At 52.8% G+C, this 27,601-nt stretch overlaps 2 protein-coding genes across 3 annotated transcripts; both read left to right on the forward strand.

The window, feature by feature from the left end:
- The first annotated feature begins 915 nt into the window (after positions 1 to 915).
- Positions 916 to 10,277, forward strand: LCK (LCK proto-oncogene, Src family tyrosine kinase). 2 transcript variants are annotated; one of them, XM_054802115.1, is made up of 13 exons: positions 916 to 1,113; positions 4,207 to 4,313; positions 4,431 to 4,512; positions 4,597 to 4,687; positions 4,828 to 4,926; positions 5,065 to 5,168; positions 5,279 to 5,428; positions 6,515 to 6,667; positions 7,720 to 7,899; positions 8,322 to 8,398; positions 8,500 to 8,653; positions 9,131 to 9,262; positions 9,574 to 10,277. In XM_054802115.1, the coding sequence occupies exons 2-13, from the start codon at positions 4,212 to 4,214 to the stop codon at positions 9,774 to 9,776; spliced, it is 1,527 nt and encodes a 508-aa protein (XP_054658090.1). In that variant the 5' UTR covers positions 916 to 1,113; positions 4,207 to 4,211; the 3' UTR covers positions 9,777 to 10,277. The 2 variants fall into 2 exon arrangements, with proteins under 2 accessions (XP_054658090.1, XP_054658089.1); XM_054802114.1 differs by having other exon boundaries at positions 4,431 to 4,687.
- A 549-nt stretch (positions 10,278 to 10,826) lies between these two features.
- Positions 10,827 to 26,832, forward strand: HDAC1 (histone deacetylase 1). Its single transcript, XM_054802564.1, has 14 exons — positions 10,827 to 10,954; positions 15,059 to 15,171; positions 15,612 to 15,729; positions 18,738 to 18,812; positions 20,002 to 20,140; positions 20,768 to 20,909; positions 22,125 to 22,217; positions 22,492 to 22,600; positions 22,723 to 22,863; positions 23,335 to 23,443; positions 23,549 to 23,679; positions 24,436 to 24,582; positions 24,690 to 24,738; positions 25,124 to 26,832. Exons 1-14 carry the CDS (start codon positions 10,906 to 10,908, stop codon positions 25,149 to 25,151), a joined length of 1,443 nt encoding a protein of 480 aa, XP_054658539.1. The 5' UTR covers positions 10,827 to 10,905; the 3' UTR covers positions 25,152 to 26,832.
- Positions 26,833 to 27,601: the final 769 nt, after the last annotated feature.

Here is a 27,601-nt window from a genome sequence, read left to right on the forward strand (position 1 = left end):
AGAACGCCTCTTGCAGGCGGTGCCAGGGAAGCAGTGGGGTGACCCAGAGATAATTTGGGGGGGGCTGCTTCTCCTTCCCAGGGTAGCAGCATGACCCGAGGAGAACCCGATGTGCACCCCGAGGCTGAGACGCCCCAGGGCCTGGCAGCGCTCCCCACCACGCCTCGCCCGGAGCGGCAGGGGCATTGGCGAGCACGATGGCAGCAGGGCTGCGTGGCTGTCCCTGGGACACGTCCCTGCCAGGGTGGATGCTACCACCGTGCTACCACCACGGCGTTCCCCCCAGCTGCTGCAGCCCCCCCCCCCCGACGCAGCTGGGCTTCCTGCCCGTGCCTCTGCTGAGCAGCCGGCAGGTACCTGTGGCTTCGTGTTTGATCGCAAAAGCCAAGACAATAGTGTTGTGGTTGCTCTGCTCCGAGCTGTAAAAACACAGGGCTGGCAGCCTGGCTGGGGCAGAACGTGTCACCTCGGCTTTAGCCACTGTCACCGTGGCTCTCAGGGTGCCGGGGTCTGGGGTGACCTGGTGGTGACGGCCAAACGGGGGGCTGTCGGGTGCAGGATGAGTCCTGCAACCTGTGTAGGGTCTGACGGGGTCAGGGGTGGTCACCGAGCACTGGAGAGGGGACAGCACAGGGGACCAGGGAGCTCAGCTAGCCTGGGAGGCGGGTGACAAACCCCTGTCCATCGCCGGCCCCTCGCAGCACATCTCCCAGCCCGTGGGACCCGCTCCCCCACTGCCGAGGGGCTCAGCATCCCCTTGCCCACCCAGTCCCTGGGGATTGGTGGCCAGGGGCACCCAGAACAGGGGCCCTCCATGCTGGGGATGGCAGGAAGCCATCGGGTTTTGTCACTAGCTCTTGTGGTTGTGCGCAAGCTGCGAACCAGCTTCTCTAGAGTTTGCTCATGAGGCAGGAAACCAGGGCAGGCGGAGAGCAAGAGTGAGCGGCGGCAGCGGGGAGCACGCACCCGCGTGCGGGGGGCTCGTCTCTGCTCCCCAGAGGGTCGCCGCGCTCCTGCCAGGGATGGGGAGGATGTGAGCGGGGACGGCACCTTCACTGCTCTGCTGGGCCATGGGAGTCTGAGAGCGGCTGGTCCTCGCCTCGCTGCCAACAGGTAACGGGGCCCTGGGGGGCAAGAGGGTTTGCACCCTCCAGATGGGAGCTGGGGACCACCCGGGTGCCCGCAGAGGATGGGGGTCCCATGGCACTCTCCGAGGTTGCCCCTCAGAGGGATGGAAATGGGGGTTCAGGTTCATCGCTGCAGGGGAACGTGAGCGCTGGTGCGCGGGCGAGGGATGGGGGGAGCAGGGCTGTGCTCCCCACTCCTTTGTGGCCTCCCAGTCGGGAGCGAAAGCCGCTGCCCCGGTGCCCTCTGCCCACCTGGGGGGCCAGCCCGGGATGGGAGCGCTGGCCCCCTCACAGGGCTCTCCCGAGCCTCCATTTCCAGGGCAAAGCAGGAGTTTTGTCCCCGAGGCCAGGCTCTCACCTGCCCGGCTGTGGGCGAGAGCAGCTTAGGGTCAGGCAGCAGTTTGGTGCTGGTCCACTGGGGTCCGCTGCCCACTTTGGGGGGTTCAGGCGCTGAGATACGCCTGTTTGCGGTGCTGTCTCAGTCCAAACACCTCCCCGCTGCAATGGAAGCTTTGGGGCCGTGGCACTTTGCCTCTCTGCGAGGCTCTGCCAGCGCGGGGGCTTCACCGTACGGCTGGGTCACAGCTGGCTCGGGGACATCCAGGACACCCCGGTGAGCCGTGAAGAGCATCGGGGACGGGGTCAGCCCAGCCTTCATCCCTCCCCATGCCCGCCTACTCTTGTGAACACACCAACTGGACCTGGCCAAAGAAGCGTGGGCAGAAGGGCCGGCACGGGGCAGCTCCTCCAGCAAGAGCCAGGGGGGGTCCAGACACGCTCTCGAGCAAAGCCGGGGAGACGCACACACACGGCTGTGCAAGGACACGCGTAGACACCTCTCCGGGGACACGGCAAGGCACGGGGTAGAGGCGCCCACACATCCCTCCCAGGCAGCCTTCGCACGAGAAATTCGGTTGCACAGATGCAGTCACAAAACCCGACTTCAAACACCCCGTTTCACCGGCGTGGCCCTCGCACAGTGCAGGTGAAACGGCTGCTTGGTGGAAATTACGCTGTGGCTTGAGTACATAAGAAGAAAAGGCACAATAGCAGCACCTCCCTCCCCACCCCGGCTTCATGCAGGAAGGAAAAAACACCTCCTGGCACCGCTCGCCTTTGGTAAAGGCGTTTGAAGGGCTGCGGCAGGTCTGGGAGAGCGGGGGCTTCTCCTCTGCGGGGGCCAGGGTTGTGCTCGGGGCTGGGAATGGGCTTTGCTGCTGCCCGGGCATCGCCGGGGCCTCGCCTGCTCCTCCTGCCTGCGTCCGGGCAGCGCAGCATGGCCGAGCCCGTTCTTGGGTGCCAAAGTGTGTTCCCAAGCGTCACTGGAAGCGGAAGGCTGGATGCTAAAAACCAGGGTCCCCAAAGCAGCATTGCACAGCATGGGGGTTTGCTTGTCTGCCCTCTCCTCACCAAAATTGCCCGTTACCTGCTCCCGTCGGCCGCCGTGGCAGTGGGCACCCCGGGGCGGCACCGTGGGGACGACCCCTGCGTCCCTGCCATGGATGCGCTGAGCTGTCCCCAAGGGAGGGGGCTCCTGGTCTGCAGAACCAGCCCTGGCAGCGCGGGCTGGGGGGTTCTGGCCGGCAGCAGGCTCTGATGGCTGGGGCTGGCGGCACCCTGGGGACCCCGCACCCTCCCTGGGGACCCCCTGTGAGGCTCTTCCCTGTGTCCCCAGCTACCCATGTGGGTGCTCACTCAAACGAACCCCTGCTGCCGTGCCCTCCCCAGCGTTACGGTGAGGTGGATTTAAGTGAGTGCTTGTGAAAACAGAGCGGTGCAATGGCTCCCGGGTAGGAAACCCAGGAGAAAACGGTGCCGGCAGCGCCAGCAGCTCCCGGGGCTCAGCCAGCCCGCCGGGGACTGGTCTTGCTGCAGGGCACGGCAGGGATGGGGACCCTCGCAGCTGCACCACCTCGCTGCCAGATAAGAGCTCCCGCTCGGCATTTGTGAAAGCGGCCGCTGATTTTGGGTGCCAGGGCAGAGACACCTGGGCTGGCTGTTGGCAGCACGGGGCTCCCAGCCCTGCCGTTGGCACCCGGCGCCTGTGGAAACCGCACCGGGGCCCCCAAAGAGCCCCCAGAGCTGCTGGGCAGAGCCTGGAAAAGAGGGTTTGGGGGCCAGGTCTCAGTGGAAACAAATCCTGGTGGTGTAGGTGATTCTGTGGAAGGGCCATGGGCCACCATTTCCACATGACACACTGACGGGGCTCCCGGCTCCGTGTCACGCTCGGCTTCCACAGGAAGACGAGAGCTGCCTGGGTGGTTTTCAGAGCCCACGCAATGCTTGTGGCATCGCTGCCAGGCCACCCCGGTGCCCGCGCCACGGCGCCGGGGACCCTGGGGCACAGCCCTGCACTGGCTTGGTGTCACCGTGGCCAGGGCTGATGGCTGAGATTGGGGGGTCCTTGATGTTTCGGGGGCTACTGCCGAAGATGAGAGGACCCTGAGCAGGGACGGGGGTTTAAAGCGCATCCCTGATGTAAGAGAAACAGGAGCACAGCAACGGGGCCGAAGGCACGGCGAGGGGGGAGGCTAACGAGAGCCCCATGGGAGAAGGAAATCGGAGGCGATGCAGCGTGGGTGGGTGAGAGCTTGCATCCACCTCTGACCCCAAGGAGCTGCTTTTAGGGCCGAGGAGGTGCCTGGTCCAGCCAAACCTCACAAAACGTGTGTCGCAGGGCCATGCAAGGACGTATTAATTGCTAATGGGATATTAATGATCAGACTGTTATCTAGATGGAGAATGCAGGGATCAGCCCAAGGGCCGCAGGGTGGGAAGGAGCTGGCAAAGGAGGCAACGCCAGGCTGTGCCGGTGGGAAACGGGAGCCTCAGGCTGGGCACTAATTGCTTTCAGTGTTTTTAATTAACAAAGCCAGAACAAAATGAGGACAGAATATGGCTGGTGACAGTAAGTCAGGGGATGCCCCTGACTTCAGCAGAGGACCTGGGGACTGTGCGGTTCGGGCCACGCGATGTGGGCAGGCAGAGGGACGCATGGGGATGTGCTGGAGTGGGAGGAGAGGCAAGGCTGGGGCTGGGGGTGCGAAGGCTTCCCTCACCGCCTCTCGTCCCCCTGCAGCCACCATGGGCTGCTGCTGCAGCTCGGACTATGACGAGGACTGGATCGAGAACATCGACATTTGTGAGCACTGCAATTACCCCATCGAGCCCAACAGCAAGCGCCAGGTGAGGAGGGGGGCGAGTGGACCCCCCGTCCCGGTGGCCAAACGCCTCCGGAGGTGGCCGTGGGATGGCCAAACCCTGGGAAGGCGAGGGCTCACAGGGCTCCTCGTCCCCTCGCAGAGGCTGATCCGCAACGGCTCCGAGGTGCAAGACCCCCTGGTGTCCTATGAGGCCACATCTCCGCCGTGCTCCCCCCTGCAAGGTAAGGGCCAGCCACAGCAGGGGGTGGCTGTGGACACCCCCCCAGTTGGCCACGGCCACCCTGCCCCTCCGCTTGTCCTCCCAGATAAGCTGGTGGTGGCCCTGTACAACTACGAGCCCAAGCACGATGGGGACCTGGGGCTGCGGAAGGGCGAGAAGCTCCGCATCCTGGAGGAGTAAGCGAGCGCCGACGGCGTCCCAGCACCAGCGCCGTCATGACCCTGCGGCTCCCTGGCTGGCGTCCTGGTGCTGCCGGGGGGGGCCCGTGCGGGGTCCTGGTAGCCAGGGAGGGTCTCACCTTGCTGTGTCCTCGCAGGAGCGGGGAGTGGTGGAAGGCGCAGTCGCTCACCACCGGCCAGGAGGGTTTGATCCCCTACAACTTTGTGGCCACGGTGAACAGCCTGGAGCCTGAGCCGTGAGTAGGGGTTGAGAAGGAGCCGTGCTCCGGCAGGAGCTGTGCTGGCACGGGGAAAGGTGCCAGGAGTATCCCTGAAGTGCTGATGGGTGAAGGTGGCCTGACCCCCCCAGCCCTAACCCTGCTCCATGTCCCCAGGTGGTTCTTCAAAAGCATCAGCCGCAAGGATGCGGAGCGGCAGCTCCTGGCGTCGGGCAACACGCACGGCTCCTTCCTCATCCGGGAGAGCGAGACCTCCAAAGGTACCGTCCCGCGGGTCCTGCCGGCATCTCTGCTGTGGGCACTGGGAAAGTGCTGGGGAGCACAGGAGGAGTGTTGGGGTCCCGCACCCACATGGTCCCACATCTCCCAGGCTCCTACTCACTGTCGGTGAGGGACTTCGACCAGAACCAAGGAGAGATGGTGAAGCACTACAAGATCCGCAACATGGATAACGGCGGGTACTACATCTCCCCCCGCGTCACCTTCAGCAGCTTGCACGAGCTGGTGGAGTATTACACACGTACGTGTCGTCCAGGGGCTGGTCCTGCCTGCGGGCAGGGGACGGGATGGAGACGGGATGGGATGGGATGGGGATGGGATGGGATGGGATGGGGATGGGATGGGGATGGGGATGGGGATGGGATGGGATGGGATGGGGATGGGGATGGGGATGGGGATGGGATGGGATGGGGATGGGATGGGGATGGGGATGGGGATGGGGATGGGGATGGGATGGGATGGGGATGGGATGGGGATGGGATGGGATGGGATGGGATGGGGATGGGATGGGGATGGGGACGGGGATGGGGACGGGGATGGGATGGGGATGGGGACGGGGATGGGATGGGATGGGGATGGGATGGGGATGGGATGGGATGGGGATGGGGATGGGGAGGGGATGGGATGGGATGGGGATGGGATGGGGATGGGATGGGGATGGGATGGGGATGGGATGGGGATGGGGATGGGATGGGGATGGGGATGGGATGGGATGGGGATGGGATGGGATGGGATGGGGATGGGATGGGGATGGGGATGGGATGGGGATGGGGATGGGATGGGATGGGGATGGGATGGGATGGGATGGGGATGGGGTTGGGATGGGATGGGGATGGGATGGGGATGGGGATGGGATGGGGATGGGATGGGATGGGAAGGGATGGGGATGGGGTGGGATGGGGTGGGATGGGGATGGGATGGGGATGGGGATGGGATGGGGATGGGATGGGATGGGAAGGGATGGGGATGGGATGGGATGGGGTGGGATGGGGATGGGATGGGGATGGGGATGGGATGGGGATGGGATGGGATGGGGATGGGATGGGATGGGAAGGGATGGGGTGGGATGGGGATGGGGATGGGATGGGGATGGGGATGGGATGGGGATGGGATGGGATGGGAAGGGATGGGGATGGGATGGGATGGGGTGGGATGGGGATGGGGATGGGGATGGGATGGGGTGGGATGGGGATGGGGATGGGATGGGGTGGGATGGGGATGGGATGGGATGAGCAGGACACACTGCCCCAGTGTCATTAGCTTGTGCTGGGTGTCCTGTGCCCTCTGCCTGCATTTGATGCTGCCTCTGCCTGCCCCTGTGCCACAGGCAGCTCCGACGGGCTGTGCACCCGCCTCGGCAAGCCCTGCCGGACCCAGAAGCCGCAGAAGCCGTGGTGGCAGGATGAGTGGGAGGTGCCGCGGGAGTCGCTGAAGCTGGTGGAGAAGCTGGGAGCGGGGCAGTTTGGAGAAGTCTGGATGGGTGAGTCAGGGTGAAACTGGGGTGCTTCCTCCTGGATGAGGGGTGCGGGCAGTATCAGCTCGGCCCTGTGGCATCCTTGGCCCGGGGATCTCGCATGGAGCAGCCAGCACAGCCCCAAACGTGGGACCTTGGCTTTTTACAAGGCCCCTGGACGAAGGGAGAAAACCAGCAGCTGGAGCAGCCCAGGGACAGCTCTGGTTTACTCAGAGCAGCCCGAGCTTCGCCCCTCTCCCATCCCTGGCCACCCGGACCCCCGCACTGCTGCCAGCATGGGTGTGCTGGTGCAGGCGTGCACGCACGGGGGCTGCACCATGTCCTCATCCAGCTGGGCTCCGCTCGCCGTGAGAGCAGCTGTCGGCTTTGGCACGGGGCCCGCGAGCACCGTGCGTGGCCCCGCGTGGGAAACGGCCCTTGTTGTGGCTGTTGCTGCCAGGCTGGGAGCAGCCGGGGGCTCGGAGGCAGCGCCAGGCATTGAGTGTGCTGCGACCCAGCCACAGAAGCACCTCCTGCTCCCCAGGTGCCGTAGCGCGGAAGGCTCGGGGCTGCCCCGCTCCCCTCCATCCTGCCCCACAGCCCCAGAGCAGGGTCCCTGCCTTTGCTCCCAGGGGTGCTGGCCATCCCCCAAAGTCCCCTCCGGGTACCAGGCAGGAGCCAGGCAGGAGCATCGCTGCCCAGCTCCCCCACCTGCTCAAAGCCCAGCAACCAAAAGCTTCCTTTGCTTCTGGTGGCTGAAAGCCACATGTAAAAATATCTGCCTGGTGGGTTAAAATGGGGTTACAGATTTTTGCCCAGGAGGTGGCCAGCACAGAGCTGTGATTGTCTCCAAAAGCCCTCTGGCCCTGCTGCAACAGTCCTCCAGGGCACAAGGGTCCTCTGCCCATCTTCAGCCAGCCTTTGCAATCCCCAACATCTCTCGCTCGTGCCGTCTCGGGTTGGGATGCTCTAGATCCACAGAGCAGCCCCCACGCCTGCCTCCCTGGCCAGCACCGCTATTGCCACGCATCCCCCGGCCATGCCCGCTGATGGGGTCCCTCTGCCCCATCTCTCCGCAGGTTTCTACAATGGTCACACCAAGGTGGCCATCAAAAACCTGAAGCAGGGCAGCATGTCACCCAGCGCCTTCCTGGCAGAGGCCAACCTCATGAAGAACCTGCAGCACCCGCGGCTGGTGCGGCTCTACGCCGTGGTGACGAAGGAACCCATCTACATCATCACGGAGTACATGGAGAAGGGTGAGGGCACCTGGGCGCTGCTCGCCGTAGGTGGGGGGCTGGGGGCTGTCAAGAGCCGTGGTCCCTTCAGCTCTTGGCCATTCCCATCCAGCGGTCAGTGCTGGCTTTTGTTTATTGAGCTGCTTTTAGCATCCTTTGCCTCTCTGCTCTCTGCCTTTTCCATCACGGCTCTCCCACTGGCTGGGAGCTCGGGGGTCAGCCCTGGCAAGGGGAAAAGGACCTTGCAGGCAGGGTGGTTTCCTGCCCAGCCACTCCTGCCTGCTTTCCGGGGGGTGCGAGATGCCCAGCCCCACATTCGGTGTTGTGCTGGGGGCCGGTGCCCCAGTGAACCCATTGCTGCAACACCCAGCCCCAACAGGCAGCATGGGCAGGGGAGGCAGCGCCTGCCTGCCTTCCGCTGAGACCTGCTGCCTTCATTGCAGGCAGCCTCGTGGACTTCCTCAAGACCTCGGAAGGAGTCAAGCTCACCATCAACAAACTGCTGGACATGGCCGCGCAGGTGAGGGAGGACGGAGTCGCGGGGCTGCTGGTGGAGAGGAATCTGCTGGGGCTGCCCTGCTCGGGCTGGTGGCTATTAATTGCAATTACTCGGAACTGCAGATCGCCGAAGGCATGGCCTTCATCGAGGCCAAGAACTACATCCACCGCGACCTGCGGGCTGCCAACATCCTCGTGTCAGACACCCTGTGCTGCAAAATCGCCGACTTCGGGCTGGCCCGCCTCATCGAGGACAACGAGTACACAGCTCGCGAGGGTGCGTCCCCCGTTGCCTCGGCCCCTCACGTGCCCCCACCGAGCCCCGCTCTTGGGGTGCACACAGCTTGGGGCCACAAGAGGAGGAAACCCCCACGCACCCCCGGGCTCTTGCGGGGGTCCCACGGGAGCTGCAGGATGGTGCGCAGCCCCCAGAGAGGGGAGCAGCCGGAGGGGGGCTGCAGGACCCCATATACTCTCCTGACTCTGCTTTTGGTGGGGTGACAGCCCTATCTGGTGGCTACTGCAGGAACAGACATGCTGGCCCGCTGCAGGGGTGCCAGCCGCGCCCGGGGGGCTCTGAGCCGGCCAAGTTGGGGGGGGGCAGAGGGGACCTGGCTGTCACCAAAGCCAGCTGGTCCCCACGTGTACAGCAGGGACAGAGGGTGACTCGGGGTTGTCACATCAGGTTAAACAGAGAGGGATGGTTCCAGCTCAGCCGTAACGTTTTCTTTTCTCCTCTCCTGCTGTTTTTCAGGGGCTAAATTCCCCATTAAGTGGACGGCACCAGAGGCTATTAATTACGGGACTTTCACAATCAAGTCTGATGTCTGGTCGTTCGGCATCCTGCTCACAGAGATCGTCACCTACGGCCGGATCCCGTATCCAGGTCAGGATTTCCCAGCAGCCGCGCAGCAGAAGGGCTCGCACACGCACGCAAGCGCACACCCACGAGTGTGTGCATGCACTCCCGCACGCACACACACGCTCCCAGCCGCCCCATCTGGCTCCCTTCCCTGCCAGCCCGCAGTGGTTTCGACCGCTTCCCGATGCACATGGCCAGCCACGGCCCAAAAGCCACCAGGGCTTTCAGAGGCAGTAGAGGGTGAAGGAAGCTTCCCCGTGGGATTTGCAAATGTAGGGTGCTGCTTGGGACACGGGGGTGACCCAAATTCAGTGTCGTGCGCGTTGTCCTCGCAGGGATGACCAACCCTGAGGTGATACAGAACCTGGAGCGTGGTTACCGCATGCCGCAGCCGGACAACTGCCCGCAGGAGCTGTACGAACTGATGATGCAGTGCTGGAAGGAGAAGCCTGAGGAACGTCCCACCTTTGACTACATGAAGAGTGTCCTGGAGGACTTCTTCACTGCCACCGAGGGCCAGTACCAGCAGCAGCCATGAGGACCCCAGCAGCAGCTGGGACACCCTCGCGTTGGGGTGTCCGGGGGTGCTCCCCCTGCACCGGGTCCCCGCAGACTCCATACACGTCGCCCCGGGGGCATTGGTGAGCGCTGCCTGGACCTCAGCAGTAAAGATTTGAAGCGCTTCAACTCTTTGGAGCAGCGGATTTCACCCCCCTGGAAGGCGACGGACGGCTAAAGCCAACAAGTGACTCCAAAGAGTGGGGGGTGGGTGCGTGGGGGCCCCGTGGGTGCCCACCACAGTCCCTGCGCTTGCCTGGGCGCAAACCCAGGCTCCAGCCCCAGGCGGGGCCACGCCAGCCCTCACCCCTCTGGCTGGGCCTCGCCTCCTCCTTCGCCCCGGTGATGGCCGATACCCCCCCGCGAGCGATGGCTGCCCCGACTCTTGGCCGTGGGACACTCTTTCTTCCCCCATGGGGTTTGCAGGACTTGTCCCGTAACCGCCGTCGCATCTTGGGGAAATAAAGGCCTTTGCACCGGCGGTGGCTGCAGGGCCTCGCTGTGGCCCTGGGGAGGCCAGGCCGCCATGGGGCAAGTGGGGTGATGCCCTGAGGGGATGGAGCCCACTCACACCAACCCCACGCCGGGGTGCTGCTGGGGGCCCGAGGCCCCTCTCACGCTGTGCGAGACCCCCACGGTCCCGCTCTCGCTGACCTCGGGTGGGACAAGATGGGGCCTGGGAAGTGGTGGAGGCCACAACCGTGACTCCCCCCCCCGCCCCGCGATGGTTCAGCCCCACCTGGCATTTCCCCTCACCCACCCTCCCCCCCCGCGAATGGTTCCGCCCCGCCCACCTGGACCCTCTCCCCGTTTGCCCCCCCCCCCCGCCCCAGCGATGGTGCATCCCGCGCGGCCCCGCCCCCGCGGCAGTGGTACAGCCCACGCACGCTCCGCCTAGCCTGCTAGCTCCCCCTCGCCCGCTCTTTCCCACCGTCGCGATTTTCTATTGGTCGGTCGACGGGAGCGGGCGGAGCGCCCCTCCCCGATAGGTCGGAGGCCGCGCGGGGGCGGGGCAGGTGGGGCGGTGGGGCCCGGGCCCCGGGGCGGGCCGGGTTGGGTTGGGTTGCGCGGTGCGGCGGTAGGGTCTGTCGCTGTGGGGAGGCAGGAAAATGGCGCTGACGCAGGGGACCAAGCGGAAAGTCTGCTACTACTACGACGGTGAGGGGCTGTGGGTCACCGGCGGGGGCGGCCACAGGGATCACCGGGCCGCGGGGGGAGGGAGGGGTCCCGCGGCGGGGGGGCGCCGGTGGGGCCTGAGGGGGCACCGGGGGTGGGAGGAGGGGAGGCGGGGATGGGGGCGGGGGTTGAGGAGGGCAATGGGAGGCGCTGGGGGAGGTAATGGGGGCTGCGGGGGGGGGGGGGCTGGGGGTCACTGGGGACGGGGGGTGAGGGGTTGGCTCGGGGAGGGTAATGGGGGTCACTGGAGGACGTGGAGGGGGGGGCTACGGGTGGTGGGGGGTCACCGGGAAATGCGGTGGGGCTGGGGGCTGCCCTGAGGGTGGTGGGAGGGGTAATGGGGGTCACTGGGGGGCAGGGGGTGCGCTGGGGGCTAGAGGGATGGATAGTGTGGGCACTGGAGGATGTGGGAGGGCTGGGGGCTGCGGGAGGGGGCAGGGAGCAGTAGGGGCATGGGGATGGGGGGGCAGGGTTATGTGGGGACTGCAGTGGGGTTGGGGGAATGGGGGACACTGGAGGGCATAGGAAGGATATGGGGAGCACTGGAGAGGAGAAAGGGAAGTGTGAGGGGAAAGGGAGGGGTGCAGTATTGGGAGAGATGGGGGGTAGAATAGGATGGGAGGTGTGGAGGTCTAAGGACTGTAGAGGTGGGGAAGGGCTGTGAAGGGCCCAGGATGGTGAGAGAGGCTTTGGGAGCTGTGCTGAGATGCTGAAGAAGGGTTCTGGGAGGATGGGGAGATGCTGGGGGACAGGACGGGTTGCGGGGAGATGAAGCCTCCTTGAGCCGTGTTAAGAGGAAGAGGTGCTCCTGAAGCTCCTGTTGCTGTCAAACAAGGGACAAACCTGAAGGTGTTGGGAGCCAGACCGACTGCGTGGTTGTTTGCAGGGAGTTCCTGTGTCTAGGAGCATTGTTTAGTTCTGGCTCCAAACTTGGCTGGATTGTAGTCTGGCTTTTTTTTTTTTTCTCCTTTTTTTTTTTTTCTCCTTTTTTTCTTTTTACGAGGCTGGGGAAGCACAGCTTTGGGGCTCTATAGTCATCCCATTGGGGTAGGGAAGTAACAGGGTGTTAGAGTTGGCCAAATCCCAAACTGGGTATCTTGTGCGGCTTCCCTGCTTCTACCCCATAGTCTGTGGGAGAAATCACAGTTGTATTGCCTCTATGTGTTCACAGCTGCCTCCCCTTTGGAGGGGCAACTTGGTGCCTCAGTGATGGGCGAGCTCATTTTTAATAGTATGTGTTTGCTCTCTGTGAAAGGTATTGTGCAATTCTCTATTTCATCGTGGGTTTCAGTTTGTGAAATCAAATAAAAAACTTTTTCTCACTAATTTTTCCTGGTAAGTGGATGTGCTCGGTGTTCAGGCAGTAAAGCAGGCTCTTTTAAACTGCTGTGTGTGTCACGCATATAGCGAGGGCTTTTATTTCTCTAGAAAAGTAAATCTAAGCGGTAAGTTTGCAACCTGTGATGACAGTCCTGCAGGGTCTCTGACTCAGATGGTGTCTTCAGGAGGGCAGGGTGAGGACAAATCTGAATTAGAGCAAAACCGAGCCTGATTTCACCACACAACTGATCTCTGTGCAACATCCATCATATGAAAATATAAAATATAGGAGCCCTGGGCCCTAAAATGCCTAGTTTAAACTTAAGAGTGCTTGCAGGAAGTGCCAGAATGCCATACATGCGCACACGACCTGAATGTTGAAAAGAAATGGTCTCTATGTCCAAACTTATCCCTGTCCTTGGAATATAACGTATTCGCAAAGAAGCTTGTCAGTTTTCGAACGAGCTCTAATCTTTATAGGCACATGGTGATGTCTTAAATATGGAACAACCAGTCATTTTGCTTGAAAATGCTAAGCAGAGGCGCTATCCTTGTAGTCTTTATTGCATGGTAACTACACAAAGTTAGTGTTATACACTCTTGTCTATAGCTGCCCTTGCTAATTTACTCTGTGGTGAGGTTTCTGTGCCTTGTTTCCCCTACTCTTTTACAAGCGGCTGGCAAACATCCACAGCATCCTAGGGTGAAAGTGTGCTTTTATTGTCAGGGAAGGCATAATCTGCAGTTGTGGCAGGCTAGTTTGTTAGGGTTATTTTCCATGCAGGGAGGTTAGAGCAGCACAATCTAGTGTGGTAATTCCCTGAAGGGAGGTCCCTGAGCACTGTTTTGGATGGTGTGTGGGTCTCTTCCTTCAGTCATGAATTTCGGATGGCAGGAGGATGTCTGGTGCTGGAGAAGGAACCTGGGCTGCAGGGAAGGGTCTAGGTGGGATGGAGAGGATGAGGAAAAGGTAATCGGATATTGTAAGGGTCCTTCCTGGAAATCCTCAGGGGTGCTGAGGGTGTGTGTGAGGGTTTGAACTGGAACAGTAACTTCTCCTTTATTAGCTCTCCTTATAGGGACTTGTTTAACCCTAGCAGACAGGAAGAGGTATCTGTTAAATTCACACACTTTTAATTTGCACTGACGTCCACGAGCAGACAAGCTCATCCGCTGCTCTGTAGGACTTGTGGTGGGATGTGTTTAGCAGAGTGAGCAGGCTCTGGAAGTCGGAAGTCGGGGTTTGCCCAGGGCGTTTCACTGACAGCCTGAGGTGAAGATGATGATGATTTTTCAAAGCTTCTTGTATTTTTGTGCTTTTATTTTCTAGATAGGGTCTTGAGCATCTCTTAGTGAGTTCCGCAAAGCTTGATTTAACCTGATTTTACTGTAGGGATAATTGCCCCAGAAAAAATACCTTTGTACAAACAACACCCTGTTTCACCGTAGCGCCACGAACGGGTGAACTCCAGCAGCAGAATTGTTTGGGTGTGGGATTCACACCGTTTGCATCTACTTTGAAAATAGGGCCATGTCCATAGGAGGAAAAACTACAGCTGTGTGCTGTGAGAAAGATTGGTGATGAAATATTAATAGTCCCAACTGAGTCACCAGCCAGACCGGATTGGGTCTCCTGCTTCCTAAACTGATCAGGAGTTGTACAACTACATGAACAACTTAGTCTGGCTTCCCAAGAAAATGAGGCTTGCGTGATATTGCTGCTGTGTGTAGCTGGCTGTGCGTTTCCTGCTCTTGACAAATGTTGAGTCTGTGCCTCTCACAGCCAAATCAGGCGGGAGGCAGAAATTTGAAAGTCAAATTTCTGTAAGTTTCATGAAAATAAGTATCCTGGGAGAAGAGGGGAAAAAACCCTAATTAGCGGCGCCTACTGTGGGAGAGTGCAGCATCAGCTCAGCTTTTGCTAGGTAGGAAATAATCCGCATGGGGAGATGACCCGTGGGATATATTTGCAGGAAGCTAACTTCATTTCCACTGGTGCCTGTAGGATAGCTCCTCAGGTGCATCTGCGTGGCAGTGCGGTTGGTAGAGGCTGGGATGCTTCTGAAGAATTTCAAGCAATAATAAAGGGTGAATACAATTGAGAAGCTGTAAAACTACAGTTGTGCTGGTGTTTGCTTATTGACAGAATTAGCTGCTTTGTGTCTCGTTTCTGTTAGGTAAAGAGTAAGAAACTGAGGCAAAGAGGCTACGTGCTCTGTCTGATGAGTCATTGTCTGAGCTGGGATTAAACTTGCATGCCTCTTGGCGTGCGGGTTTCTGCTCAGAGTATGGTTGCATTTCTCCGTGAAACCTATGAGCTCTGTAGATGTGAGCTATCATAGTGGACCTGAACTGCCTGGAGAGGACATTGGAGAGCTGTCGTTTGCTGAGCGAGGACAGGAAAATGTGGCGCCCAAAGCTCCTCCTGCCCGAGAAAGCTGGAGCTCCCTCTTTACTTGGGCAGCGTGATGTTAGTTGCTCAGACTCTACCTGGATTGCCTTCCCCAGAACTGGCATTAAAAACTTCCTTGTCTGGCCATACCCCAATTTCCAAATATCTGTCTTACTTGAGTCTAGGATAAATTTTTCTGAATCCATGGAGATACCTGTGCAAACAAGGTGGGAGACCCTATCCCTGTTAACAGATGCACTGCTAAAGGCCAGATAAAATGACAGATCACCTAATGGCTCTTGTGGCTCAGCTGTGATTCTGTTTGAAGGAATTCATAGTTTTCCCTGCTGTAACAAAATAATTTCTGCTCCTAGGTGATGTTGGAAACTACTATTATGGGCAAGGACATCCAATGAAACCCCACAGGATCCGGATGACCCACAACCTACTGCTGAACTATGGCCTCTACAGGAAGATGGAGATATATGTAAGTGTAGGGCTGGTCATGAAGAGAAACGTATATGAAAGATCTCAGTTTACGTGTCAGGTTTTAATTTTGATGCTTCAGACTCATAAGTTCTCTGTTGATGAGCCAAAGGAGAAAGGAAAAAAACCCAATCAACAGTTGTTCTGATTTATTTCTGCTTTCTTCTGATTGCTTGTAGTAAGATGTTCTTTGCTTCAGATAAGCTTTGGAGACTGGAAAATTGCTTTTCTCCCTGTAACTTAAATATTTTCTTTCTCTAGATGTGTAATACATTCCAGTCTCCAGTAATGGCGTTCTTGCCTTTGAAAATAAGTTTCTTTTGTTTAATGCTGCTGGTTTGACTTTTTTGCTGTTCTTGGGACTAAATCGGAGATTGGAAATCGAAATTAGGGAGAGAAATGTGTTTCAAAACAAGCCTTGCTCTTTTTTTGTCTTTGCAGCGCCCTCACAAGGCAAACGCAGAAGAAATGACCAAGTACCACAGTGATGACTACATAAAATTTCTGAGATCTATTCGCCCCGATAACATGTCTGAGTACAGCAAGCAGATGCAAAGATGTAAGCTATGCATGCGTTTAGTGCTGTAGTTCCTGCCAGTGTTAAAATCTGTGGTTCTGGGAACCCTAGGCCAACTTTAGAGGTTTGTGATAAAAAGAGTAGGAAGAACCATGGGAAGTTGTCTTTCACCTGACTTTGGTTTTGATTTTTCTGGTAAATCAAGCATTTTAAAACTGGGTCCCTCTCTCAAGCCCATATGCCAAAATGCTGAGGAAGACCCTTTGACCTGGCTATCTTTTTTTGGTCTTGTGTTTTGATGGGAACTCTTCCAAATTGCCTTCCTGGCTGGGAGATGACTGAACTACTCCATTTATGAGGTGTGTGTATTCTGTGTAATTGCTTATCTTTAACCAGGGCTATTGGGGTGGGAATCGTGTAATTTAAAACAAACAAACAAAAAAACCCCCAACTCATCAATTGTGTCCAAAATCTTCAGTAACCCTCAAGGATTTTCAGGGCAATGGCAGTTTGGAAGTGGGAGAGGGTTGAGATGCACAGTGATACCTGTCCACTTTTGTCCGAATGGTTTATTTTTTGAGCTGATCTCTTTTTCCTAACCTCTCTGGTGCGTGGAATTGCTCTTTAATGGCGACTTTGATGTTACAGAAACCTTTTTTTTGTCTCTCTGCAACTCTGGGATGATGTTTTTGGCAATGACTGTGGCAAACTAGGTTTCTAGCAAGTATAGAGAAATAGTGGAGAAGGCTCAACGTTCATTTAAACAGTATTTTAGTCTCGCACACTGCAATCCTCAAGAGCAGAAAAAAATTGTTAGCCCGTGGGATTCATTTATGTGGAGTAAGTGCAATCTCCAATTTAGAAGAAATATGGGTCTCGAGTCTGAAGTAGAGGGACTTGGAAATCTGGTATGAGCTGAAGGGGACAGATATTAAGGCACAAGCTTGTAAGAGGAATGGGTAATATCGTTCATGAGTAATATACAGTGAAAGACTTCCTACGGTAAATGATATGCCTTAATATACCAAATGACATATACCAAAGTACATATTTACACAAACTGAACTGTTTACCCCTGAAGCAGATATGGCTCATAAACACCCACTCTACTCTCTCTGGTAGTCAACATTTTCTGTACCGTACTTCCACAGAACTATTTTTACCTGAAGGAGGCAAAATATGAAAACTAATCTTAAACATGTGGAGGACGGAGCTTTTCTTCCACAAGACCTGCGAAATAGTAGCCTCTGCGTAGCTGGAGAACTAGCACGGGAGGCTCAGAACAGAAATTAGGGATACAGGAGGCAAGGTCACTGCTCCCAAGTACAGTGGCAGGTCTCTGTAGCCTGCTTGGTGCTTCAGCTTTCCTTTTGAGGGAAGGATAGCTGCTATGAATTCCGTAAGGATGGTTCCACCTTTAATACTGGGCTCTCTCTGGTTGCGCTCTCCCAGATAGGAAGTTCCTAACCCACCCGCTGCAGGGAAGAAGGAGCATCTGTGCCTCTCATCTTCCACCAGAGCTTTATGCCTCTAGTCAAGTGATTGAACCCTGTTACTAATATCCCTCCTTAGTAGTCCTGGCTGCTTTGAATCTTCTGGTGGGAAGAAGCCCAATTGGCTTCTGTTTACACAGAAGCTCTTGTCTTTGCCAGGTATAGCAGAGGGGCATCCTCAAATACTGTCAGTGCTGCCCACAAAGTTCTGAGGGGCAGTAAAGGTAATGAACAGTCTCTAATTTCATTCTGCTAATGCCATGTTGCCTGCCTGAGGACTTGGAAAGACTGCTCTGTAACCTAAAGGGCAAGAAGTTTAATTTGTTATAATGGGAAGCATGCAGAAATTGATGGCTTAACTTCTCACTTAACAGGGCAAGCTTCCAACCATCCCTTTGAATTAATTATTCAAACTCTGCCAGTTGCCGTGCCCTGCTGAAACAATTGGAAAGCGGGAACAATTGCTTCCTTCTGAGTCTCCTGATGGGTATCGTCCTTTTCAGAGATCCCTGTCTCGAACTAGGACCATTCAAACTCCCTTATCACACAGTCTTTGTGGAGACTGCAAGAACTGTGGTGGTTGTGCCTTTTTCCTTAAGCACAGAAGTAAACAGTCTACAGAAGTTGTTACAAAATACAAATTTGTTTGTTTGTAAAAGCAAATCTTGAAAAATCTAGATTCAATAGGAGTCTGTTGTTACTGGGTTTATTTTTAATCATGAAACTACTTACAGTAGAAATTTATCCAGGCCAAAACTACAGTACAGCTGAGAACTTAAAAACTGACTGTCCAATGTGAAGTAAAAGGAATGTACAAAGTGTAACAGAAGAGATGTGGGTGTAAACTTCTTGTCCAGTACACGCCACTATCTCCCATCTCCGCACTTTCTCCTGCAGCACTGGTGGTATTTGCTTTCTCAGCTCCTTGTCAGCAATGCAGCAGGAAACAGGAGCAAAAACCTTTCCCACTTGCTGTGGGGTTGTGTAATGGAGCTCGGTGTCAGCTCTGTAGTCAGAAACAGCACTATTTCCCCCAGAAGGCCCGTGTGGGGTAGCGAGGGGTGCTGGCCCCCATTTTGCACAGCTTGCATGTGCCCTTGGTGACCAGCATGTGCTGCCGGGGCAAAGCAGAATACTATAAATGTGCTGTCTCAACAAGCACCGCTTGAGTTGCTGCTAAGGATGAGTATCGGTATTACAAAGCTCTTATTGATAGCATCTCCCCTCCGCCCACTCATTTTCCAGCGTGATTGACTGGTTTCGGGATCCCTCGTAGCGCACCCCAGTAGATGGCGTGCCGCTCTTGCCAGAGCTCCTGGGACCTGCTTTCACATTTTCTTGCAAGTCAGGAGCATCTTCTCCACAGCAACAACCTTTTTGCCTTATCAGGCAATCCTCAGGTTGATTACGTGAATGTTTTATGATTTGTGTGTGGTATTTTGTTGTTTAAAATGTTTGATCTCTTAATCTGTTTAGCTTTTTAAATCAGAGTGGCGGCGTAAGCTTTGCCATTTATTTGTGGTTTTGTCTTACTAGCTCTTTTGTATTCTTTTCAAGTTAATGTTGGGGAAGACTGCCCTGTGTTTGATGGGTTGTTTGAGTTTTGTCAGCTCTCTGCTGGAGGCTCAGTTGGTAAGCTCACATGTTGTACATTCTTTTCTTTTTCTCTTAAGCAGATGTATGTAATGTAGCTCTGTCTAGGAAATAAATTGTTGTAGGTGGTGGTGGGGAAGCCCTGTGAACCTATTTCTGATTTCCTTAATAATTAGATCCGGATTTCTTCCTATGCGAGAGTTCAAGTCTTTTGCATATTGACAGATCCCTCAACATTTGTTAAGCATATCTTCATTAATCTGGGTTACTTCACTGAATGTATGAAGGACTTCGTAAGTGGTATAACAACATCACCAGCAATAGAGTTAAAACAAAACCGCAGCAGCAACAGGGGTTTAATAAAAAAAAATCAACGTGAGCTTTACAGAAAAAAAGTTGTAAAAACCTTGCTTTGGACAGGCATAACCTGGAAAGGAGAGAAAAGGGTTACTTTATCCATTGTTTTTAACAAAAAGCCACTGTCTCTGGACATGAAGCAAAATAGAACCTGAAAGGTTTCAGTAAGCTCCCTGAAAGCTGCAACATTTAAAACGCTTTCACTGTTTTCAAATACTTTGCGGAACTGCGCTACTGTGCATAGGCGTTCAAGCTTTGTGGCTGCTGCTCCCACAATGACATCTACAAGTCTTTATTTCCTGTAAGGCAGTTCAGCAGCACATACAAGTACTGACTGCAGCATTTTTTGTAGTAGCTCTATGCTCTCTGGTCCCATGGCTGTAGATTCCACAGAATATATAATTTGTTTTGATCCTGGGAGACTTGCAAAATTTGCAGAAAGTTTATGAAGGGGTTGGGGGAAGAGAACTTCCTTTGCCTAAATGTATATTCAGTGAATGACCTAAATATATGTTGGATAAAACCTTTCATTAAAATCTTTTGTTTGGGGCACTGAGAAATCTAGACTGTCTTCAACTGTGACCCCAGCTAGAATGCTATGGACTTGTTTGTGCAGATTTCATGCTTTGAGGCAAAAGTGGGAAGCAGTGAAAAGTGCGCGCGAGTGAAATAGAGGCTGTGTTTCTCTTCCCTTGCCTTTTGTTAGTTTGTTGAGACATCCAGCGTTAAACCCTTGGGCTTGTGCTTTGTCAAGTACCCGAACGCACACATAAACAATGATGTGATCATAAGGGACCAGCGCTTTGCCCCTCGGTCTCTGTCATGGGGCCTTTGCTCTTGGGCTGACGTTTTGTAATTCTTTTCCCAACAGCCAGTGCTGTGAAGCTGAACAAGCAACAGACAGATATTGCTGTGAATTGGGCAGGAGGCCTTCACCACGCTAAAAAGTCGGAGGCTTCTGGCTTCTGTTATGTCAACGATATCGTCTTAGCTATCTTGGAGCTCCTAAAGTACGGGCAGTACTATTTACCCCTTTTGTTTACCAATTCTGCTGCATTTCCTCTGAGTCTTTAGCGCTTTCTTCCCAGCCTGCTCTTTTTGTTGGGTTTTTTTTTAGCTGTGTTTTCCCAGGAGGGCTTAGTCAGCTATCTTTTGGGGTGCAGTGCCCTCTCTCCCAAAGGGCTATGTCTAACTGTGGCATTGTGCAGGAGGCAGAAGGCTTGGACCAGTGTGTGGTTGCTCTTAGGCCCTTCTCTACCGCCACCCTGGAACAGGCAGCACAGCTATATATGCGATGGCTTTTGGTTGAAGCCAAACCTCAGTGGGAGGCTTGGACATAAAAATGCAGTCTGTTGGCTGAATCTGAATAAACTGAGTTGAGTCTGCCTTCAAAGATCAGTTACAGCAGCAAAAGCCACTTTATTTTCCTCTGTGGTTCTGTTCCACTGCTGACCAAGGCACATCTCCGTTCTCTGCAGCTCTTTTGCTTGTAGGCTCCGGAGAGAGAGCGAGCTGCCTGGTAGCTCTGCAGCCTGGGGATTAGCACCAAGTTCCTTGCTCTCTTCCCATTTGCTCTGCTGGTGAAGGCAGTTTCTGCTCTGAAGAAATGCAGTATTTTGACCCCTTTCTGATCCTAGGTATCACCAGAGAGTGCTGTATATTGACATTGATATTCACCATGGAGATGGCGTGGAGGAAGCCTTTTACACCACAGACCGCGTCATGACCGTTTCCTTCCATAAGTACGGAGAATACTTCCCAGGAACAGGGGACCTGCGGGTGAGAACAAAGGCTTAGTAGAAAATTACCCTGAAATTTGGTCTTGTCCATCTGTTTGCTGACATACTAATTTAACTAAAATCACTGCTTTCCTGGTTTTTCCTGCTCTCAAAGTGGCATCCTTTTTCTGAGGGCAAAGGTGTATATGTGAGGCAGATGGCTTGGCTCCTGTGTGCTTTGTTCCTGTGATCATAGCCTGTACAGTAATAAAACCAAGGCTTTGATATCAGTCTCTTAGCAGCCTTCTGGTGGGATTATGCTCAGAAAAGTGACTCTGAAGATGACATGTTGGTCATCCGTAGCTACTTGCAAATGAAGCTTGGTCACACAAGCTCTTGGGTGAAAGTTTGAGGGAGTACTTCTCTGTGTGTTGGTTTATCTTGTGTGCATTTCCTCCTATGAGTCAGTTGTGCATATTAATGAATCGTGGCATTAACTGTGGCACTCTTTCGGGTTAGCTACAGGTGTGGTTGGCTTTGTGACTTCTGACATTGTCAGAATGCTTTTCTCAGGGGTGAAAGGTTCTTTACCTTTTCTTGCATGCTTTTTAGCAGAATGACATTTTTCTAATCTAAATTCTCTTGTTTTCCACTTGTGAGTTGTATTTTTTTCAGCCCTGCCCAGAGTTTGGCACTGGTGTTGTGAACTTGTGTGCAGCTGCAGCATTCTTCCCTGGTGCAGCTGGTCTGCAGCATAAATGAAATAATTATTTTTTTATAAAACACTCGGGTATGAGAGAGATAATGGAAATGTAAAAAATACATATATTCTTTTAAAATAAAAATAAATTCCTCCACTTACTAGACTGCACAATCACCGTCAACTGGTATTTTGAGCTGTGCATCTCTGCAGTGTACAGGTTTGGAACTAGAATTTTGACTGCCAGTTCTATTGCTGTGTGAGAGAGTGGCTCTTGCCAGTGAAATGAGAGCCTGTGTGCTCACAGCAACAGCAACATGAAAGTGGTGACAGTAGTAGATTTTTTTTCTCTGAGCGCTGGGGGCCAAATGTACCCACTTACGCCAAATAAGCTGTTGTTGGAGTCAACTGACTCTTGCTGCCTTTTGCCGGGACAGTATTCATCCGTGACAGCCTAGGCTTGCAGTCGGATGACCTCTGGAATCCCAGACTTCCCTTCCTAATTTAGGGCACTATTTGTGTGTTGCATTTGGTTCTCTGGTGACTTGTGGTTTCTCCTGTCTCTCGCTCTAATAGGATATTGGTGCAGGCAAAGGCAAGTACTACGCTGTCAACTATCCCCTGCGGGACGGAATTGATGATGAGTCCTATGAAGCAATATTCAAGCCGGTAAGTGAAGACATCTTTGCTGAGTGATTCTTTGTGGATCATACTTTGTCATTCTTTGGGGAGACTGATTCTTTAGGGGCTGTATTCCTCCCTAACAATTGCAGCCTGTGGTCAGTAAGCTTCTCTTTGTAAGAGCCTCAGTATTACCGATATAGGGGAGTCAGCAGCTGTGGGAACACTAGGGATGTCTTCGTGTCACTTGCTGACATGGGCATTACTGTGTTGCTGTGACGCTGTCTTGCAGAGAGCATGTAACAACGAGTTTCTTGTTTAGGTGATATCTAAAGTGATGGAGACGTTCCAGCCTAGCGCAGTTGTCTTGCAGTGCGGGTCAGATTCTCTGTCAGGGGACAGGCTGGGTTGTTTTAATCTGACCATCAAAGGTAAGAGTACTGTCCAGTGCCTGTGTCCACCTGGCATCACTAATATCATTAGATTTCATTGAAAAGTTTGTTGTTCTTACGCCACGAGGCTATGACCTTTTCCCCCACTGCTTTTGCTGCAGGTCATGCCAAGTGTGTGGAGTTTGTGAAAAGTTTTAATTTGCCTATGCTGATGCTGGGAGGAGGTGGCTATACGATCCGCAACGTGGCTAGATGCTGGACCTATGAGACTGCTGTGGCTTTGGACACTGAAATTCCCAATGGTAATTCTCCCCTGGAGCCTTTGAAGCAAGACTAAGGGACAATGACACTCTAGTAACAGAGCTCATGGAAATGATGTTGCTGTGGGAGAGGCAGCAATCCTAAGATGTTTCATTAGCTCTTGATTATTACTGTGGAAGAGCTTTTGGATGCCCTGATTTGCAGTAGCTATTCTTGTTTGCATTCTAGTCCTGTAGCTCTCCCCTCCAGCAAAAGATACCCAGCAGCCTTGCTGTCTTACTGAAACAAGATGACCTTCTACTGAAAACTTTTGTGTGCACTGATAGTGTTTAAGCTTTGACTGCACTGTTGCTAAGTTGTCTGCTTTGGTCTGAATTCAGGCTAGGAGCGCTTCAGCTCCTAGGCCTAGGTAAACGCAGTCGTGCTTTTCTGTAGAAGTACAATGTGTTTGTGGTATTTTGTCACCAGTCCAGTGGTAATTTGGTGTTTATTCCTCTTTAACTTGCCTGCAGAGCTTCCATATAATGACTATTTTGAGTACTTTGGACCAGACTTTAAGCTCCACATCAGTCCTTCGAACATGACTAACCAGAATACCAATGAGTATCTTGAGAAGATCAAGTAAGTGTTTGCTCCTCTTCCTGAGACCGACACCTTCTACTGGGGGTTTCGCAGCTGCGGGTGGCGTCTTGCTGACGGAGGTGTTCCTTTCCTGGCTGGCTCTAGGCAACGTCTCTTTGAGAATCTGCGCATGCTGCCTCATGCCCCTGGCGTCCAGATGCAGCCAATTCCTGAGGATGCTGTTCAGGAAGACAGTGGAGATGAAGAGGAAGAAGATCCTGAGAAACGCATTTCAAGTATGTGCTTGTCTCTGGCATTGCCCGGCTGAGAAGCATACTGTTCAGAGCCCGTGGGTGCAAAACTGAACAGGATCAGTTAGCTGGAGAAGCGTGCAGGCCCTAAACTGAGTTAGCCTAGTTAAAGAGAGGAGGATTTACGATTTAGGTATATCTCTATTCTGGAGTTCTTCAGTTTGAATCTGTTCCCACCTTTCTGATTGTTTTTGTAAGGTAAAGCAATGATGCTAGGCACTGCAGAGCTGATAGATTTCTTTTTCCTTGGAGAAATGGCGCTGTTGCCAGACGATTTCCATAATGGGAGAACCTAGGCTTTAATGTGAGAACTTAAACAGTTCCTGTGATGTAGGTGCTATGACAGAGTACTTTCTGGGAGACTGTCAGGTTTGATCCCAGAAGTTGTCTTCCACAGTGAAAATGCTAGTTTATATCCAGATTGGCTGATGGCCTTCAGATCTGGCAGACAGGTTTTCTCAGTGTGAGGTTGGTTAACCTGCTTATGCTGTCAAGTCTAGACATCACACTGTACCTAATCCAAGTCATACATGTGATCTCGGATCTTAAGCATGAGCAGTTAGGAGTGATGCATTAAAAGATACGGCAGGTAGAAAGATAAAGTGTTTTTATCGTGGCCTAATTCTGACTTACGTAGGCTCGTTAGTTCATTCCAGTGTGTAGATGTACTTGCAGAAGTTAGTGCTTGGAGTCTCATGACTTAAATCTGCTGAAACAACCTCTTGTCCTCTTCGCACTCAGTCCGCAATTCTGATAAAAGAATATCCTGTGATGAAGAATTCTCTGACTCTGAAGATGAAGGGGAAGGAGGGCGCAAAAATGTTGCCAACTTTAAGAAGGCTAAACGTGTGAAAACAGAAGAGGAAAAGGAGGAAGAGGAGAAGAAAGGTAAGCATGAGAGCTAGGACTGGAAGCTCTCCCAGCTCTGTGGAACTTTACCTGGCCTCTACTTCCTTACTGTACTACTGTGTGTCTTTTTTTTTCTGTTTTCCTAGATGAGAAAGAAGAGGAAAAAGCAAAAGAGGAGAAAGCAGAACCCAAAGGGTGAGTCCTGTCTCCTGGCACAACTATTAAATGGCTGTGCCTGTACTTCCATGTGCATCTGCCCGTGCCCCCAGTGGGATGTTGCACAACTTGAGGGGTTGGAGGAGAGATGTGGTAATTCGGAAGGCTTTATCACAGGCTCTTAACGGGAAGAAGTTTACATGTGTAGAACAGCACGTCTGATAAAGCGCTGTGAGAGCAGAGCCCTCAGTGAAAAGGCCTTAAAAATACTGCGCCTTCATTCGGCAACACATTACGTGTTTTAGATGAAGGTGGGCTGTATAAGCGGCATTTTTTAAGTTTGTGGCTCTGGCTTGTTCTTAAAGCTTGCACACAGCCCGAATTGCTCGTTTAAATCAAATTTCTTCACTGCTTGTTTCCACAGGGTGAAGGAAGAGACAAAATCCACCTAAGATGGCTGCAGCTGGACAGTATGTCAGTGTGTAGTTGTCATAGGTTAGCTTCTCTGGTTGCCTCCCATTCCACAGGATTTATATTTTATATATGTTTCTGTATATATTTCTATATAAATATATAAATGACTTGAGAATTGTAAATTATTCCTTGCTGCACTCCGCTGGGAGCAGATAGGGAGGATTCTGCGGAGTAGACAGACCTGCACTGCCCAGATTTGGTGACTGGGAAGTTTCACTCTTGCCTTCCACTGCCTCCTTAGTGTGTCTTTAAAAAAATCACTTCCTTTCTTTACTCTCTCCTCTGACATAACCACCCTTGGAAAAGAATAAGTAGAAGTAGTATTTGCATTTCAGGTTAGGTGGAAAGATGGCCATGAAAATTTTTTCTTTTTTTTCTCTCTCTCTCTCTTTTTTTTTTTTTTTTTTTTTAATTATTATTGTGGGAGAACATGAGTTCCCAAATGAAGCCTGTGAGAGACTGACTATTCCTTTGGTCTTCAGTTTGATTCCACCGTAGCAAGTAACTGCAAGCTGGTGCCGCTTCTCAGGGTCAAATAGTGCAGTTCTTGAATAGAGTTGGCTACCTCCCTGCAGCAAACTTGTGGAAAGAGACGAAGCAGCTTAAAAGCGATCTGAAAAGCGCTTTAGTGAATCAGCCCAAGAGCCCTGCAGGTGCAGATCTGGAAAATGCAAAATGAAAATCACCCTAATGTGGTGGTTAACATTTTCCAAGATCTTGCAGATCCAGTTAGTGTGACAGCATTATACATCTCGAGTAAGAGAAGAGATGAAATTTTTATACCTTTTTTTTCTATACCTATGCCCCTCTTTGGGGGAGGAAGTGAGTTACTGCCCGTTTGGCTGCCTGCTTTGCTTTTCTTGCTTGTTCTGCCCTCGGCTCCACATGCTGTAATTTGCTTCCTCAGTACTGACTGGTGTCCTAGGCTGAAACCTCTGCAGAAGCTCCCAATTCCTCTAAAGGCCAGACCGCACCGAGCCTGGCTGAAACCTCTTGTCGATGTCACTTGCTGAAAAACTCTTCTCTGAAGTGAAGTACAAATGTTTTCCAATTGAACCTTTCCTCCCTCTTGCTCTCAAGGCCAGTAAATATGGAGAACCTTTTTATCAGCCTCTGAGCTGTTATCTTTATAAGGGAACAGCAGATGGGGCTCTGTACATTTTTATAACTACTCCTCTTCCTACTCCCACGCATTATCTCACACCCAAAAGTCTTTTGTGACCAGAACTGGCCTTTCCTTTGCATCTTGTTTTGTACAGCTGATCATTAGATGAGCTTTTGGTGAAATGCTTTGCAGAAGTTTTGCAGGCAGTTTTGGCTCGCTGCTCTCCTTTCTCAGGGGGATTCCTCTGTCCATAAGAGGATCTGTACCTCCCACGGAGCGCTGCTGATGGTTTCAACTCTAATAATGCTGCTAACTTAACACAGGTTATTTTTTAAATGTTTTATTTTTTTAAATACTTTTTTTCCCTTTTCCACCGTGAGTTTTTTAGTCTTTTTGGATCTGAGTGACATGTCACTCCTGCTCTTCAGTGTTTGTATGTGAAGCGAGAGAGATCAGTGTATCTTTGTGTCTGGGGGGGAAATATATTGTGGTTTTTTAAAGATGCTTTTATTTTGAATTTTGAGAATCTTTGTAATAAAACTGGTACATTTCTATGGTTGGTGTGAGTTTGTGCTTGGTTAGAGTGGGAGTTTAGTTTGTTTTTCATGTTTGGAAAATGGTGCAGTACCTCAATCACGATGTGGTGTAGGTCCCAACAAGAAAAAATCTTTGGGAAGAAAGGTGAGGCGAGGTGTGATTTCCGCCCCCCCCTCCTCCCTTCCCCTCTTTTCACAAAGAGGGCTAGATGTGTTGATTCAAGTGCATCCACTGAAGCATTTTATTTGGAACATAATCTGTGCTGCATGTGAAAGTTTGTTTCTGTTTCTTTTGTGGATATTTGTTCTCCCCCCCTCTGTTTTATAAAATAGCCTTGAAATTCTCCTTGTGACCTTTCTCTCCAGAAAAGGTAAGTTAAAATACCACGAATTTTCTTTGCTCGCAGTTCTCTTTCTAAATTACAGCTGGGGTCTCAGCCAGCAGCATGGCTGATGCTAATTGGGTTTGTGGTTTGTTTGGAGTTACAGTACTTCACACAGCTGATGCTCTGAAAGCAATGCTAATCTAGAAAAGGAATAATAAGTTATGGGAAGGGAGTATCTTTTGCATGGACTTAAGTGGGTTTTATCTGGTATTCAAGTGAAAAAAATTCTTTAACATAATTAGGAGCAGGTTAATTCTGCAACTGAGTAGTGATCACACCAGAAATGGACACAAAAGGTTCATAAGCCAAATCTGCTGTTTATGTAGTTAAAAAAAAAAAGCTTTGTGTGGCACAGTTTACTTTCATTGCTGTAGTAATAGTCCAGGAAACTTAGTTATCCT

Source organism: Grus americana, chromosome 23 (assembly GCF_028858705.1).
Source record: "Grus americana isolate bGruAme1 chromosome 23, bGruAme1.mat, whole genome shotgun sequence".
Lineage (NCBI taxonomy): Eukaryota > Metazoa > Chordata > Aves > Gruiformes > Gruidae > Grus > Grus americana.

What these genes read in the sequence shown, in the direction of transcription:
- LCK (XM_054802114.1), top strand. Translation starts at nt 4,212, where the DNA reads ATGGGCTGCTGCTGCAGCTCGGACTATGACGAGGACTGGATCGAGAAC. An exon ending in CACGGAGTACATGGAGAAGG is followed by an intron (nt 7,900 to 8,321) that starts GTGAGGGCACCT and finishes CCTTCATTGCAG; the next exon opens with GCAGCCTCGTGGACTTCCTC. An exon ending in CGGCCGGATCCCGTATCCAG is followed by an intron (nt 9,263 to 9,573) that starts GTCAGGATTTCC and finishes TTGTCCTCGCAG; the next exon opens with GGATGACCAACCCTGAGGTG.
- HDAC1 (XM_054802564.1), top strand. Translation starts at nt 10,906, where the DNA reads ATGGCGCTGACGCAGGGGACCAAGCGGAAAGTCTGCTACTACTACGAC. An exon ending in TCCTGAGAAACGCATTTCAA is followed by an intron (nt 23,680 to 24,435) that starts GTATGTGCTTGT and finishes CTTCGCACTCAG; the next exon opens with TCCGCAATTCTGATAAAAGA. An exon ending in GGAGGAAGAGGAGAAGAAAG is followed by an intron (nt 24,583 to 24,689) that starts GTAAGCATGAGA and finishes CTGTTTTCCTAG; the next exon opens with ATGAGAAAGAAGAGGAAAAA.